The 17,426-nt window shown below is 43.5% G+C and overlaps 1 protein-coding gene across 1 annotated transcript in view; it reads right to left on the bottom strand.

The window, feature by feature from the left end:
• Positions 1-17,426, bottom strand: part of trpa1 (transient receptor potential cation channel subfamily A member 1) — a 96,087-nt gene that overhangs the window by 3,406 nt on the left and 75,255 nt on the right. Inside the window, exons 20-26 of the mRNA XM_033019309.1 lie at positions 10,443-10,611; positions 7,816-7,905; positions 6,367-6,536; positions 5,076-5,205; positions 2,943-3,125; positions 356-424; positions 143-253 (exon numbers count right to left, since the gene is read on the bottom strand). Of these exons, the coding sequence (XP_032875200.1) occupies positions 143-253; positions 356-424; positions 2,943-3,125; positions 5,076-5,205; positions 6,367-6,536; positions 7,816-7,905; positions 10,443-10,611 (922 nt within the window). The remainder of the gene's footprint in view (positions 1-142; positions 254-355; positions 425-2,942; positions 3,126-5,075; positions 5,206-6,366; positions 6,537-7,815; positions 7,906-10,442; positions 10,612-17,426) is intronic.

Below are 17,426 nucleotides of genomic sequence, written 5' to 3'. Positions count from 1 at the left end.
AGATGCAACAATGATGATTAAAATTCTTGCATTTTCAAAATCAGAAGTAAATCCATTTAGGCATCATTACACTACACCCTTACTTATTTGTCCTGCCAAGTGCAATTATCACCAACTTTGTAGCCATTATTTGCTTACTTACATTTATCATACCAGATTTTCGCTTGTTCGGATATACTGTTGTTTTTGTTTCATCAACTTTATTAAGGAACCAATAGGGGAGCTTCTCCTCTAGACTGGTATGAAGATAAATCTGTGGAACAGAATTGATACATTGGAAATGTGTTTAAGATCATTCTGAATTTCTTCCCTTTTCAGAAAGGTTGAACATCCTCACTGAACCATGAAGACTAACCTGCATTGCCATTCTCTTTAAGGATGCAGTTCTCTGGACCTCGGCGATATCTCCCACTGCCAAACCAATCTAAATCAGAAAGAGGTCTTGTCAGAAAGTATTTACACCAATAAAGTCATATGAGCAGACACTATCAAAGTCTGCCTTCCAAACACATGCTTTTAATCAACTTTTCAATTTCTGGTTATATTGGATATGAAATTACAGCTTTGCTTTCTCCTTGACTGGACAATTTCTCTATTCTTATGCTCCAGGAATTAAAAACAGAAAGAAACGCACTAAATGTTAGAGAAACTCAGCGAGTCAGACAGCATCTCTGGAGAACATAGATGGGTAATGTTTCTTCAAGTCTGAAGAAGGGTTCTGAACTGAATCATCACTTATCTATGTTCTTCAGAGATGCTGCCTGACCCACAGAGTTACTCCAGCACTTTGTCTTTTTTGTAAAGTAGCATCTGCAAATTTAGGTGCTAATTTTGCAGATTGTATCAATATCAAAAACTTATGCCTGGAGTTTGCAGAGTAATTGCTATCACAAACCTCCAAACATGTACAGGTCTGGAAGTTAATTGGCCTGGTATAAATGTAATTTGTCCCTAGTGTGTGTAGGATGGTGTTAGTGTGCGGGATTGCTGGACGGTGCGGACTCTGTGGGACAAAGGGCCTGTTTCCACGCTACATCTCCAAACTAAACTGAAATAAACTAAACAAAACCTAATCCATATTGGTAAGGATTAATGTACAAGTCCATATCACCTATCCATGGTTGCTACCTGACCCATTGAGTTACTCCAGCAGTTTGTGTCTTTTTTGTAAACTAGCATCTGCAGTTCCTTGTGTCTAGAAGAACATCCACATTCTGTTAGACAATGTCCTGCGTGAGACAAAGCCTTGCACAGTGTTATTACCCACACACAAATGAGTGAGAAGACCTTGACAAACTGGCAAAAAATATAGCCCGGGGCTCACAATCCAACAGAAGTACCGGGCTTTTAGAATTTCTCAATGCCAACTATCGTAGAGTTCCATCACCTAATAAACATTGGGTGGGGGGAGGGGGAGGAAATCTAGTTTTCATTTTGCCCTTTGAGTCAAATTCCTGAGTCTGTATCCCGAGTTACCAATTTACCAGTGTATGGGCTCTGCATTAATATTATCCCCTGAGCAGGCAAAAAGTGCAGCAAGCAACAGCTTCATGAAGAGGAGCTTGTCTACAGTCCCACTCTTTTCGCCATGTTTCTGATCAAAAAGGCCCTTGCATGGTTTAAAAAACTATTGCCTGCAAGCTGTGGATCAGCCTGTTGGGATAGAAAGGCAAGGGCAGAAACAGTCATGGTGGGGTTAAGAAAGCAGGAGAAGGGATGTGCAAGAATGGGACCCACTGGAGCATTTCAGTTTATTCTCGTCCAACAGGAACTTTTAAAGACAACTCTAACTTTGGATTCTGGTCCTAATTCCTGATGTGGCCTGGTGTGGAACATACAATTTCTCCCTTGTACATAATACATTTGAGCAGAGCAAACAGGACAAAATTATATTATTAGCCCAATATGCATATTTACAAAGAGTCCTGCCAGTTCTCATGATGCTCTGATGCAGGTTTGTCAATCTAAAACATTTATTCCCCTCTCCTTGCAGATACCGGCTGACTTCCTGAGTATGTCAAACATCTTATATTTTTTGGCAAAAACAAAGTGCTGGAGAAACTCGGTGGATCACTCAGGAGAAAGGCCACAACTTGAAATACAGTCTGCCCATTCCCTCCGCAGAGGCTACCTGATGCGCAAAGCACTTTGACACTAAAAATACCACTTTATTTTTTGCTCAAGACTCCAGCGTCTGCAGCTCCTTACATCTCTATCTTATATTTTTATTTTGGCATTCTACATGTTTGCTCATGAACCAGGCGGGCATTCATCATCTATCTATTTCTATAGTTCTGTGCTATTACTTTCCTGTAAGTTGAGGTGCTCTTCTTTAGTGCAATTTCAACATTCCAGTTCCTAAAAACAATGAATTCATCTGGCATTAAAAGCAATGGTGAAAATGTTTAAAACTGAACTACTACTCCAACTACTGCTGAGGGTATGAACATTTCCAGGAAACAAAAATGAAAAACGAAGAGAAAATGGATTAAATAAAGAGGATAGATGGAAAATAAAAGTAAAAAAATATATATGGATGCATAGGTTGAAATGAGCCCATAGACTCACTTCATTTGTTCTCACTTCCTTTGTACAAAAACAGCTTAACGTAAATTTTAACGAAAGTCAGAAAAATATGCAGATGCCAGAAATCTAAAATTAAAATTTAGAAATACTGGAAACAATCAGCATTTGTGGAAAGAGAAACAGAGTTAACATTTCAAATCGAATAACAAATCTTGAATTTGAAACATTATGTTTGTTTCTTTGGCCACAGATGCTGCCTGAACTACTAATGTGTCCACCATTTTCTGTTTTTTAAATGAAATAAATTTCAATTACATTAATTAAAACTTTGTCCTATCTCTGAGCAGAATCACAAATGAAAATGACTTTTTAAGATTTGATGAAATAATTACACTAATTCTGGCAAATATACTTACCAGTAAATTCATGAGGAGGATTGGTATGAACAGCATGAAAGAGGTCAGCATGGTAAATGTCAGAAGCGGGAATGGCATCTTATTTTCATAAAACGGGACGAGAAAGTTATCATTGTAGTTAATATCTCCCAGCATCATTGCAAGTATCCTCATCAAAGAAAGAAATGGATTTCTGAATGCTTTCTGAAAAGATAAAATACATCATCAGTATTTTTTCGACTTACTGTACATCTCCTTACATCTCTGAAATTAATAGGGATGGGTTGGATATTAGGGGAATTATATATTCAGTCTGAAGAAGGGTCCCAACCCGAAACGTCACCTATCCATGTTCTCCTGAGATGTTGCCTTATCCGTTGAGTTATTCCAGCACTATGTGTCTTCTTACATAAATGGCCAAGTTGTTTTAATCTAATAAATATTATGTAATCTATATTTGCCTGATTTCCAGGGAGACACACACATTCTATAACAATCTGCAGTTAAAAACAATTGTTTGACAAACGGTACAAATGTACATTGTTTCTGAACGTGAGGCTGCATATTTTTTAATACTTATGGATGTATTCATTAATGATTAGTTATGAAAACTAATGTACTAAGGAAGTTGATGCAAGGCGTCAGACGTATAAATTAGGGTTATTTTTGAAAATAATATATGTACTATGTACAGCATATATATACTTGACTGCCAGAAAATGTAATATAAATATTTAATTTTATTTAGAATTAGAGCTTTAGGACACAGATAATCAGGAGTTGCTCGTCGCTTGAACTTCATATTGCTTCATGATGTCTAGCCATTGAAAAAATCATTTAAATTTAATTTCTACTAAAAAGGCATTATTTCCACATGCCAGCATCAGTACAGGTTACCCACGCATTACAGGATAGAGGATTTCTGGCAAATTTGTATCCCTTTTCCCCCATAACGTGAAGCAGTGGCATTTGTGCAGATGTACTTCAGCGGGTCAGAATCTCTGGAGAGGATAGGTGACATTGGAACCCTTCCTCAGACTGATTCAGTCAGCTTAGTTACTCCAGCCCATCTTCACCGGTTCACATGCTGTTTAGTTTAGTTTAGTTTTGAGATATAACGTGGAAACAGGCCCTTCAGCTCACTGAGTCCGCACCGACCAGCGATCCATGCACATTAAACCTATCCTACACACACTAGGGACAATTTGCAGTTATACCGAGCCAATTAACCTACAAGCCTGTACGTCTTTAGAGTGTGGAAGGAAACCAAAGATCTCAGAGAAAACCTATGCGGTCACAGGGAGAACGTACCAACTCCCTACAGACAGCACCCATAGTCAGGATTGAACCCGGGTCTCTGATGCTGCAAGTCAGCAACTCTACCACTGTGCCACCGTGCTGTCCTGTTGTCATGGCTCATGTTATTAGCCCTTGGTTGTCACCCCCTCCTCTTTACTCTCACCCAGTCCCCGTCCCCCCATTCTCTGCCCCACTACCACCGCATGCTCCTTCTCCCCCGCAGTCATCAAAATACTCGACCTTAGTTGGAAGCGACAGAGCACGTTCTCTTGGTGGGCGCACACGGAAGAATGCACTGTACACAGGGGCTACAATGTGAGCAGCAACAACAGCCATGTGAACCGCTGCAAACCTGTGGCATTTTAAATGACACAAAGTGCTGGAGTAACTCAGCACATTGAATCAGTCTGAGGAAGGGTCCTGATGTCACCTATCTGTGTTCTCCAGAGATCCTGACCAGCTGAATTACTCCAGGACAGGTGAAGAAGGGCTTACTGGTGCACCTTATGAGTCGGGAGTGGGGTCGGAAGCCAATGCTCTAAACGGCCGGGTAGACGGTGTGAACCGGGGATGGGTTGGCAGGTCCGTCCACTATATCCGGGGGTCATTAAAACAAGAGTTCACTGTATTGTCTTTGCGAAACAGTTAGGAGAGAAGATTAGGAAATTAGTTGATTCTTTCATGATGGAGGGATCGGAAAGAGCGCTCGCCACTCGCAATGCCATCTATGGCCACTCAGGGAATTTCAACTGAGCTCTTGTAATTTGGTCCGAAATATAGAGGTGGGCGGACAATCAGTTGCCGGAAAATCGGTGTTCAACCTGTACTTCACTAAGAACCTGACCAGTCACTTACCTGCTCATATAAAAGAATGTAGAATGCCAATCCAAAAGCAAAGATGAGAAAGACAAATATGCTCATAATATGAAGCAAGGTTTTCAGAATCTCTGCAAACATCACCACATAGATCCCACAAATATCGAATCTGAAAGAAACAGGGACAATCACAGAACTTGCACCAAGTCAATTGCTATTGTGTATATTCATTGCAAATCATCATTGATAGACACAAAATGCTGGAGTAACTCAGTTCTTTGTAACTTTGGTGGCACCCTTTAAAGACCTGGTGACTCTTTGCGTACCTTGGATATGCAAAACAAAGAACATCACTGTGACTTGTCACATGTGACAATAAAGTATTAATTTATTCATTCATTCAGGCAGCATCTCCAGAGAAAATGGATATGTGACGTTTCAAGTCGGGATGCCAATATCATTGTTTGTTGTAGTTCAAAACAATGTTATACTGCCTGGAAATACTGAGTTCCAAGTTTCAAGGATTCAGTGCTGAGATGATATTGAGCTGACTGAAGACCAATGGCCCCATAGGAAAATGTTGGCTTTTAATTGTTTTCGGCTCAATTTACCTTGGACTTCCTCTGAAGTTAATTGTTAGTATAACTCAGAGAAGCCAAGCTAGGCAGAGGATACCCCACTTGTAAATTTATTGTCATCATATCCACCTTACACTAATGAAATGAACACCACAAAGTTAATTTCTACTCAATAGTCGTACAAATCGTACACTGCTACATACTCCTATGCACTCTGGCTTCACACCCAGAGCTTTCTACTACAGCAGTGGCCAGATCAACTCTGGAAGCTCTCATGCATTGCCCAAGTTTAGAGATACAGATACAGAGATACAGCGTGGAAACAGGCCCTTCGGCCCACCGGGTTCGCTCCGCCCAACCATCCCTGCACATTAACATTATCCTACACCAACTAGGGACAATTTTTACATTTAACAAGCCAATTAACATACAAACCTGTATGTCTTTGGAGTGTGGGAGGAAACCGAAACTCTAGGAGAAAACCCACGCAGGTCAAGGGGAGAGCGTACAAACTCCGTACAGACAGCAACCGTAGTCAGGATCGAACCGGGGTCTCCGGCGCTGCATTCGCTGTAAGGCAGCAACTACACCGCTGCGCCACCGTGACCGCCTGTAACCATGTTCTCAGGGATTTCTGAATATACAGGGAAGTACTGAAACATAGACTATAATTTCTTCTGTTATTTCCTAGTTGGAGAAAAGATTTACTAATAAGATCTGATATTTTTGCAAAAACGTAAAATAAGCGATACCTTTGAAGATAAAGTAGGAAGTTCACCCACGACGTATATGCAGAGATCATACCACACTGCCATTGCAGCGGGTGAGAGACATCGAAAACCCAGGGAATTACAAACAGAATGGATGCCACATACATCGTCCCATCTAGAAGATTAGATGAATCATGGAAGTATTGCCATCGCTGTTTATTAAGACAACAACAAAAAAATTGTTCAGCAGCAATTATTGAGGTCAAAGTAACTTATACTTTATTCTTAACTCAATGAATTACTGTGGGGATTGATCAGTTTGGAGTGTCCGCAATTCACCATCTTCTAGATGTGTAACTTTTCCATTTCAGACTAAATGTCAAATGTCTTAACTTTTCAGATACTTTTTCTTATTTTGCATAATATTGAGACATCTTGGATTATATCTTATTAGGAGTAAGTGAAAAAGACAATATTTTAATACTTTTTTTTCTATGTTAACAGCTACCCTCAATACTGTGGGCATTTTGAATCTAATCTTGATGTGGCGCCTATTAAAATGCTTTTTGGGAAAATACGCCATATTCGCTGGTTCTCATCGATCAACTTTGCTCATTGTATTCTCGAAGAACTCTAGCAAATTTGTCAAACATGGAATCCCTTTTATAAAACTGTCTCGACTTAGTTCGATTGCATTAAGGCATTATAATAGACAAGCCAATTCTTCCTGGATTATAGATTCCAGCATCTTCCCAATAATAGATGTTAAGTTAACGGCCTTATAATTTACTCCTTTTTGGGCAAAAAAGTCATATTCACAGTTTTCTATCCTACAATTACTCTCCCAGAACACAATTGGTTTAGAAAAACATCAACCAATGGGTCTACTATCTCTGCAGCAGCTTCCTTTAAAACCCTTGGATGCAGGTTATTGGATTCTGACAACTTGTCTGTGGTTGGTCCCGTTGACTTTTCTGATACTTCATCCCTTAAGACTAAGATTGTTACAAGTTATTTCCACTTATTTGACAATAATACATCGACTATCCTTGGGGCAATTGCAATGAAAACTGTTGCAAAGTATTGTTTTAAATTAACTCTTCATTTTCTTTCCCATTCACCCTCCCCGCAACCATTTTAAAACCACTGGTGCTACCACAGATAATCAAAATGGGGAGTTTCTCTCCTCCTAAAGTCCATCACTAAGTCTTATCGATGTTGAGCTGGAGATGATTCAGCCCACACCACTCAACAAAGTCATTGATTACACCTCTGTATTCAGCTTCCCTTTCCTCACTGATGCAGCCCACAATTGCAGAGTCATCTGAAATATTAGGGCAAGCATAGGCCAAGCATAGGCCAAGCATGCCATCCTGAAGAACTCTGGCCATGATATCCTTTGACTTCAATGATTTTTTAAAAAAACCCACAGCAGCCTTTCTTGGTATCAGGTTTCTGTTACAATTACTTAAAATTTTGTGCACAGTTTACCTGTTGTACAATTTGGAAAGCCTCTTTGCATATGCCTAGGATGCACATGGCAAATATAATTATTGTGCATATTGTGTGGAATGAAATGCCCTGTGGAAGGAAGAATAGATTAAAATAGACAACAATTCAGTCCTGTCAATATCCTATCTAACACAAGTAAAACATAATAATAATTTCACTTTGGGTACAAACTTTGCATAAAGTTGGAATTGAAAAGATTTAGCTACAACCTGTTTATGTTACTATTTTGAAGTATTCTAATTGCGTCTAGAGACACAGAACAAGAACAGAATGAGTTGCATACAAAGTTGAGCTGAGAACTCCAGAGGCCTACTTCTGTTAAAATACCGCTTCACAATAACCATTCCAGTAATGTGGCATATCATCTGTAGCGGTATTGCCCTTTTCTATATGTGGCTCTAGTAGAATAGAATCTCAGTGTCTCAGTTAATTGTTTGAACAAGGTTTTCAGAAATCTGGGGCTGTTATTAGATACATTCATTCATTTCCATGGACCCTCTGTATTTTTCAGAGTAAAGGGCCTGCCCCACTGTACGAGGTAATTCAAGAGTTCTCCCGAGTTTCCCCTGATTCGAATTCGGAGAATTACGGTAATAGCCGCTCGTAGGTACTCGGGGCTCTCGTGGACATTTTTCAACTTGTTGAAAAATCTTCACGAGCTTACCGTGTTTCTCAAGTACCTGCCGTTATTCGTGACGTATTCGTGGCACTGAGTAGGACTAATGCACGTAAAGCTGCTGGCCCTGACGGCATCCCCGGGCGCGTGCTCAGGGCCTGTGCTGCGCAGCTGACAGACGTCTGGACTGACATCTTCAACCTGTCACTTGCCCAAGCAGTTGTCCCCACGTGCCTTAAATCCACCTCCATCGTGCCAGTGCCAAAACACTCCACTGCGGCAAGCCTCAACGACTTCCGCCCAGTTGCACTTACCCCCATCATCACCAAGTGCTTCGAGAGGCTGGTCCTGGCACACCTCAAAAGCTGCCTACCCCCCACACTGGATCCCTATCAGTTTGCCTACCGCAAGAACAGGAGTACGGAGGATGCCATCTCAACGGCACTTCACTCCGCCCTCTCCCACCTCGACAACAGAGACACTTACGTAAGAATGCTGTTCATCGATTACAGCTCAGCATTCAACACCATTATACCATCAAAACTGATCACCAAACTCGGTAACCTGGGCATCGACCCCTCCCTCTGCAACTGGATACTGGACTTTCTAACCAACAGACCCCAGTCTGTTAGGTTAGACAAGCACACCTCTTCAACCCTCACCCTGAACACCGGCGTTCCACAGGGCTGTGTGCTGAGCCCCCTCCTCTACTCCCTCTTCACCTATGACTGCACACCTGTACATGGTACTAACACCATCATCAAGTATGCAGATGATACAACGGTGATTGGCCTCATCAGCAACAACGATGAGTCGGCCTACAGGGAGGAGGTCCAGCACTTAGCAGCATGGTGCGCTGACAACAACCTGGCCCTTAACTCCAAGAAGACCAAGGAGCTCATTGTAGACTTCAGGAAGTCCAGGGGTGGCACGCACACCCCCATCCACATTAACGGGACGGAGGTGGAACGTGTTTCTAGCTTCAGGTTCCTGGGAGTCAACATCTCCGATGACCTCTCTTGGACCCACAATACCTCAACTCTGATCAAGAAGGCTCACCAGCGTCTCTTCTTCCTGAGGAGACTGAAGAAGGTCCATCTGTCTCCTCAGATCCTGGTGAACTTCTACCGCTGCACCATCGAGAGCATCCTTACCAACTGCATCACAGTATGGTATGGCAACTGCTCTGTCTCCGACCGGAAGGCATTGCAGAGGGTGGTGAAAATTGCCCAACGCATCACCGGTTCCTCGCTCCCCTCCATTGAGTCTGTCCAAAGCAAGCGTTATCTGCGGAGGGCGCTCAGCATCGCCAAGGACTGCTCTCACCCCAACCATGGACTGTTTACCCTCCTACCATCCGGGAGGCGCTACAGGTCTCTCCGTTGCCGAACCAGCAGGTCCAGGAACAGCTTCTTCCTGGCGGCTGTCACTCTACTCAACAACGTACCTCGGTGACTGCCAATCGCCCCCCCACCCCCCGGACACTTATTATCACTTATTATTATTTATTTAAATCATTTGCTATGTCGCTCTTCCAGGGAGATGCTAAATGCATTTCGTTGTCTCTGTACTGTACACTGACAATGACAATTAAAATTGAATCTGAATCTGAATCTGAATCTGTTAGCGTTACAAGGCACTAAGAGACGTCCCGAGCTCTGACGTACCCGCTACGTACGTTCTACGTACTTACCACGAGTTTGATTTTTTTTTTAAACTAGGGAGAGCTCTTGAATTACCTCGTACAGTGGGACAGGCCCTATAGGCTCACTTTCAAACTAAACAGATTTAGAGAGGTAATGCAAAGTGGTTATATTTGATGATGATACCAAACCAGGAGGAGCTACTAAATCAAGGTGGCAATGAAGAAAGTAAAAAAGGAGATGGAAAAATATTCATAGTCCAATTGCGTGATATTATTGTGTCATAAAAATCTGGACAAAATGAGGTAAAGGGCTCATTCCTATCTTGAACCTGAGAACAGCCATACCTGATTTTTTTTCTCAAGCACCACCAGTCCCTCCGTAGCATTGAGGGCATTCTGTGTTTCATTGATGAAAGCAAAGGGTCGTGAAGTAATAACAATGTATGTTATTGGTAGCAGTAGTAATGAAAAGAGAGCCATGTTAAAAACATGTGCTCGTAGTCCGTAGGCTCGCCTAGAAAAGAGAAATACATTGAATTAAGATATAAACAGAATCATCTTACCATATAGATATTCTCTTCCTGTGATAATTAGATAACACATTTTTGTTAGTGAATGAAAAATTAAGTAGTTTGCAGATTGTTATGTAATTAGTGATCACATGTAATTTAAAAGAACATTCAAGTTTAATAGTAAGATTAAACGAGAACTTACCAGTTCGAAGTTTGATCGTTATTTTATGAGGAGTAACGTTGAGGGATTACGTGAAGAACCCGCCAGGACGCATGCGTGTCATTCTTCAAAGCAGCGGTGTGAAATCACAGATAACAGTAATGACCTGAACATACAGGTGCACAACCTTTTATCCGAAAGCCTTGGGACCAGACACTTCTCGGATTTCGGAATTTTTCGGATTTCCGAATGGAAGATTTTTAGCGTAGATTAGGTAGGTAGCGCGGGCGGCTTGAAAAGTCTGGAGCGGCTGCCTCCTCCCTGGAGACCGGGGAATCATTGTAAATCATTGCTTAAATGTTAGTCAGTTAGTTTGGAGGGATTTTATGTGGTGGGGGGGGGGTGAAGGGGGAAACTTTAAGTCCCCTACCTGGTCGGAGAGCGGGGAGCGGGCAATGCCTTACCGGGTCGCCGTGCAGTAAGCTCTGGAGCGCTGTGGCCGCCGACTCCCAACATCGCGGAGCTGGGGGCTGCGGGCGGCGCCGGTTGGAGCTCCGACCCCGGCAACTCTACCCCTGGCTGCGCGGCGCTCCAAATCCAGCGCCGCCTGTGGCCGGACACCCGCAGCCCCAGCTCCGCGATGTTGGGAGTCGGCGGCGTCTCAGCGCTGGGATACCAGCGGGGAGCGGGCAATGCCTTACCGGGTCGCCGTGCGGTAAGCTCCGGAGCGCTGTGGCCGCCGACACACAACATCGCGGAGCTGGGGCTGCGGGCGTCTGGCTGCGGGCCGCGCTGGATTTGGAGCGCCGCGCAGCCAGGGGTAGAGTTGCCGGGGTCGGAGCTACAACCAGCGCCGCCCGCGGCCGGACACCCGCAGCCCCAGCTCCGCGATGTTGGGAGTCGGCGGCCACAGCGCTCCGGAGCTTACTGCACGGCGACCCGGTAAGGCATTGCCCGCTCCCCGCCTCTCCGACCAGGTAGGGGACTAAGAATTAAAGTTTCCCCCTTCATATAAAAGCCTTCCAAACTAACTGACTAACATTTAAGCAATGATTTACAGATGTTTAAGTGTCTCCCCGGTCTCCGGGGAGGAGGCAGCCACTACAGTAGTACAGACCTGGGTTGACCGTGGGTCGTTTCGGGTCAAGTTTGGCGCCAAACGCGAGCTTTGGTGTGCAGACGACATCCTGGAAAAAATGTCCGGGTTTCGGAGCTTTTCGGTTTCCGGAACTCCGGATAAAAGGTTGTGCACCTGTAGTAAGATTAGAGAAAAAAGGATACCAGTTGAACTTTATGATCGAGGGTGGGAGCGGAGGGCACGTAATCCCTCAACGTTACTCCTCATAAAATAACAATCAAACTTCGAACTGGTAAGTTCTCGTTTAATCTTACTATTTTACTTCGGAGTCACGTGAGTGACTACGTGAAGATTTCAAAGCTCTGTGATTTCATGCCGTGGAAATGATTCCATGCCTCACCACTGCCTTAATTGACTAAGGGAGGAAATAGTGTTAACGTATTCAAACATTAATCCGACATTGAAATTCCATGATGAACTATTAACAACAATTATAGCCCCTGTCTTATGGGATAATCATGATACAGATCTAATTTTGATTCTGCAATGTCACATCTCATTGCCTCTGTGCTGTTTAGAGTTCTCTATGTATAAGAACAAATGTCTCATAATGCATAGGCAATCATCTATTGGGTATGCACTGAACTCGATATGAGGCCTGACGATCCCGGTCTGTTCTGTTAAACTCATTCGTGGATGTAAAAAGTTATTTTACTCGTAGAAGAGGTGTTACTATCCAGCCTCGATTTATGTAAAGACTGAATTCTGTGTGCTGAGACCAATGCCATAAGCATGACCATGTCATGTGCAAGTCTATGCAGGGACAGAGCTGTAGCTGGTGACCAATTCCTCAGTAATGTTGGACTATACTCATATACCATATAAGGGAAACTAGTCCTTGGGGATAATATTAAAAATTCCCCTCATGAGTTTAGTCACCAGGGGGTGAGACCTGACAGAATGACGCTCTGATCCTTGCCCCAGAATACTGAAAAGGCACTACTGGCGCAGTTTGTGGCACTAATCACCTCATCTTTTTAAAGAGGTTTTCCCCAGTATAGGGCAGTCGGTTCTTGCCATTATCAACAGCAGCTTGTGTTCTGGGGTTGTCCCCGTAGTTTTAAACATGCAGTAGTGCAACCACTACTTAAGAAACCTGGCCTGGATCAAACTGTTCTGGCCAATTTTAGACCGATCTCCAAGTTGCCTTTTATTTCTAAAATTCTGGAGAAAGTTGTTTATGCTCAGCTAAAACTCATCTTGGACGAGCATAATATTCGGGAGGTTTTCCAGTCTGGGTTTAAAACTATGCATAGCACAGAGTCAGCATTGCTAAGGGTTTTTAATGACATCCTCCTAGCTAATGATTCTCGTGATTATGTGGTTCTTGTCCTGCTGGACCTATCTGCCGCCTTTGATACAGTGGACCATGGTATCGTAGTATCTCGGTTACAGCACCTAGTGGGCAATTGTGGCAGTGCCCTGGAATGGTTCAGGTCTTATCTGGCAGACAGAACTATGTGTGTAAGCCTTGCTGGTTTTGAATCCTCCTCCGCTCCTCTGTCATATGGGGTTCCACAGGGCTCAATTTTAGGGCCCCTGCTTTTCTCACTGTACTTACTTCCTCTGGGTTCCATTCTTAGAAAGCATGGCATCTCTTTTCATTGTTATGCTGATGATAGCCAACTATATATGCCGCTGAGGAAGGAAGATGCTTTCTCTGTCAAATCACTTCTGTTATGTCTTGATGACATTAAATCCTGGATGGCCCTAAACTTTCTAGGTTTTAATAAAAAGAAGACAGAAGTGATAGTGTTTGGTCCCAATGGCTGCCGTGAACCTCCCCCTGTTGACTTGGGTCCCCTGGCACTGTATGTGAAGCCAACAGTTTTAAACTTAGGTTTTAAGATGGACAGTCATTTTAAATTAGATCATCAAATAGGCGCGGTAGTTAAGTCCAGCTTCTTTCATTTAAGGCAGCTGGCAAAGGTGAAGCCCATTCTTGAGCGGCAGCATTTTGAAACAGTAATCCATGCCTTCATCACGTCTAGGCTGGATTACTGTAACGCACTCTATTTTGGAGTTACTCGATCTTCCCTGGCTCGTCTCCAGTTGGTTCAGAATGCTGCTGCTCGCCTTTTAACTGGAACTCGAAAGAGGGAGCACATAACGCCAATTCTGGCCTCCCTCCACTGGTTGCCGGTGTACTTTCGAGTTCATTTTAAGATTCTTTTATTTGTTTTTAAATCTTTAAATTGCCTCGCCCCGCCTTACCTCTCTGAGCTGCTTCATCCCCACGCTCCTGCCCGGTGCCTCAGGTCAGCTGATCAGCTGCTCCTGGAGGTACCGAGGTCTAAGCGGAAGCTCAGAGGGGATAGAGCCTTCTCTGTTGCTGCTCCGACATTATGGAACACTCTGCCGTTGCACATCAGACAGGCCCCCTCACTGTCCATCTTCAAAACCAGTCATAAAACCCTTTTCTATTCCTTGGCTTTGGACCCTGCATGAGACTTTGCTCCTGTTTTAGTGTTTTTAATGTTTTTTCTTGTTTTTACTCTCTTTTTTAATGTTTTTATTGTCTTGTAATAAATGTTTTTTGTTCATGATTAGTCATGTACAGCACTTTGTGCAACAGTGGTTGTTTTTAAAGTGCTCTATAAATAAAGTTATTATTATAAAGTTATTATTAAACTGAGCCCCTCATCATAGTTGAGGCTAGAATTTCAGAACAGAGTTATGTTCGTCGTACAGTAGTGATGTTGTTCCTAGAACAATATTTCCCACTTCCTGATGTGGACCCGATATAGTTTCTTCGTGGACTGCCTGTGAGCCGCTGTATACTGTATGTTCATTGTTCGGTTCGTTAGTCCCAGGTCCGGAAATGGTTACTTAAGATTCTGCTGACGAACACTTTTGTCCTATTATGGTAGGGATGATTTTCCCGCCCGTTACGGGATGAACCAACAATCTGGTTATTTTGGAACGGAGAGCCATGTTTAGTTGTATTTTGCGTAATACCTGACTGATGAGGCAGAAAGGAGGGAATGCATAGAAAGAACAATCCCCCCCCCCCCCCCCCCCCCCCCCCCCCCCAAATGCAGCGAGAAGGCATCCATCGCTGATGCCCCAGTCTGATTCCCAAGAAACACAGATAGGCAACTGGTGATTAAGCCAAGATGCAATAGATCAATCTCTGGTGTTTCATATCATGCTACAATATCAGCAAACACTTTGCGGTCCAATATCCATTCGATGTTTGTCATGAATTTGCGTGACCTGGTGTCTGCCACTAAATTTGAGGTTACCTGGTAAGTAACTAGCTGATATTCAAATGTTTTTCTGAATACACCATTGCCAAATTGTGTTAGCCGGATTATCACATGATACCGATTTGATTCCACCCATGTAGTTAGTATATGTCACCATGGTGGTGTTATCAATCTGTAGTCTAACATGCAGGTGATGCATTTCTGAACAGTATGATTTTAGTCCATAGAACGCACCCAAAATTTCCAAGTAGTTTATGACATGTATCTGAAGCAATGATGCTTCTTGTGCATCCCATCTATATCCACAACTAGAGATGGGGTTAGTAACACGCCAACCATGAACACTGGCATCAGTTTGTAGCACCACTGAATGGTTGCTGACAATGATAGGGTTTGAACAATGCCCAATATTTCCCCTATCATTGTAATTCTGTGATTGCTTAGATTGGTCTCATTGGTCTCTACACATGACCAGTATTGATTTTAAGTGCTTATACCTTTGTCCTTGTAATTATTGGTAATACAAAGGTCAAACAGTGTGGCTGGAAAGGCCACAGTATTGCCAATTACCCTTGCTACCAGTCAAATAGGTGGTTTACTGATGTCAATGAGGTTGTTGGCCTCAGTTAAGTCTGTACCTTCCTTTGATAAGTTACCCACATGTAGACTAAGTCAAAGGTGAACCCCAAGTAGTCCTTAGTGGTGGAAGGTGTTAGCTTAGAATTAATAACGTCTATAATCCTTCCGCATAGGCACCGTATAGTAAGCATCTTTTAATGGATGCAATCCATAAAGTAGCCTATGGAATCAATTGTTTGGCAGTAACAAAAGTTTCCAATTTCGAACGAATTTACTGCACAATGTATTCAGGTTTGTCAGACTTGAATGATTGGTAACCACATCTTTTTGTTTTTCGTAAAGATATTGACACGAATTCCAAAGAGTCGTGTTGGGATTTCCCCATGATTCCCTAGCATCTAGCCTCTCCAGTTCAGCATGCGCTTCCAGTTTTTCTTATCGTGAAGGCACGAATGTTCAGTTCAGTACAGCTGGGCGGATGGCATTCTCCTGAGACTATTAATCTCCTACTCCATATTGCAGAATAATGCCACAGCGTCTTAGCTAAACATCCTGCCTTCTGACTCCTGTTCCAATGTGTTTTCAGATGTAACTGTTCACCGTGGGAAATTTTTGAGGGATACCCATTTTCCGGTGCCAAATATTTGGCAGTAGTGTCTATTACAGCCATGTTCCTGTAGTTGTTTTTAGATGTACAAACTTGGACTCCTTTTCCAGGAGGTTTCCTTGTTCTTGCACCCCCTGCACACTGATTTCTTCCTTCAGCAAAACCCCTCTTCAGAGCTAGCCCAGAATTGGCTCCCAGTACTCCCCTCTGTCGAGGGAGATGCACTGTGCAGCCCTGATAAGGTGCTGCCATGGGTGTATTATATACCCATTGTGACTAGACTCCATCTCCCAGAGTCTGTCACAGTGGAGCATGTGCTCCATAAGCCGCTCCATTTGGCCCCAGTAACGCTGGTCCTCGCGGCATTTCTTTGCAGTTCGACTTGTCAGCCAAGTCGGGCACAGCTGATCCCACTAACGGTGATCTGGTGCCGTCAGCCGCTGCTGGCTGTCCGCAACTCCGTAGTTCTTCCCAGCCAGTGCAGCCCTTGTGGACTCCTGTCCATAGTTTCCCCCTGTGAAAAACAGCACGGGAAACAAAGCATGACCGCAGTAATTCCCTTACCTGTCGGTCTTGGTTTTAAAAAACTTGCCACTGCAGGGGAATACTCCCCCCCGCCTGCCGTTTTGACTTGTCAGAGTCAACGGCTCTGTCTGTGTTGTCTTCCCGCCCGGCCGTGGTGTTGATCTGGCCGGTGCGGGTGCCAAGTCGGGGGCACAGCTGATCCCACTCAAGGTGATGCTGGTGCCTTTAGCTGCTGCTGGCTGCCCGCAACTCAGCCAGTTTTAGACGCAGCCCTTGTGGACTCTATTTTTGTCCAGTTTCCCCCTGTAAAAACAGCGCGGGAAACAAAAAATGACCGCAGAGTAATTCACTTACCTGTCGGTTGCGGTTTCAAATTTACTGCTGCAGGGGAACGTTTCGCAATGCGTGAAGCGATATGAAACGCATGCGTCCTGGCGGGTTCTTCACGTAGTCACTCACGTGACTCCGAAGTAAAATTGATGCTGATGTCATCAATAGATTCATATTTACCTTAGACTAAACGTGCTGGATCTTTGTGGGAGGGACAATGGTCTGTTAATATGTTATTAACAGATCTCCAGTTATATTAACAGATAACT

Source organism: Amblyraja radiata, chromosome 4, assembly GCF_010909765.2.
Source record: "Amblyraja radiata isolate CabotCenter1 chromosome 4, sAmbRad1.1.pri, whole genome shotgun sequence".
Classification (NCBI taxonomy): Eukaryota; Metazoa; Chordata; class Chondrichthyes; order Rajiformes; family Rajidae; genus Amblyraja; species Amblyraja radiata.
This window is presented reverse-complemented; position numbering and strand designations above follow the sequence as displayed.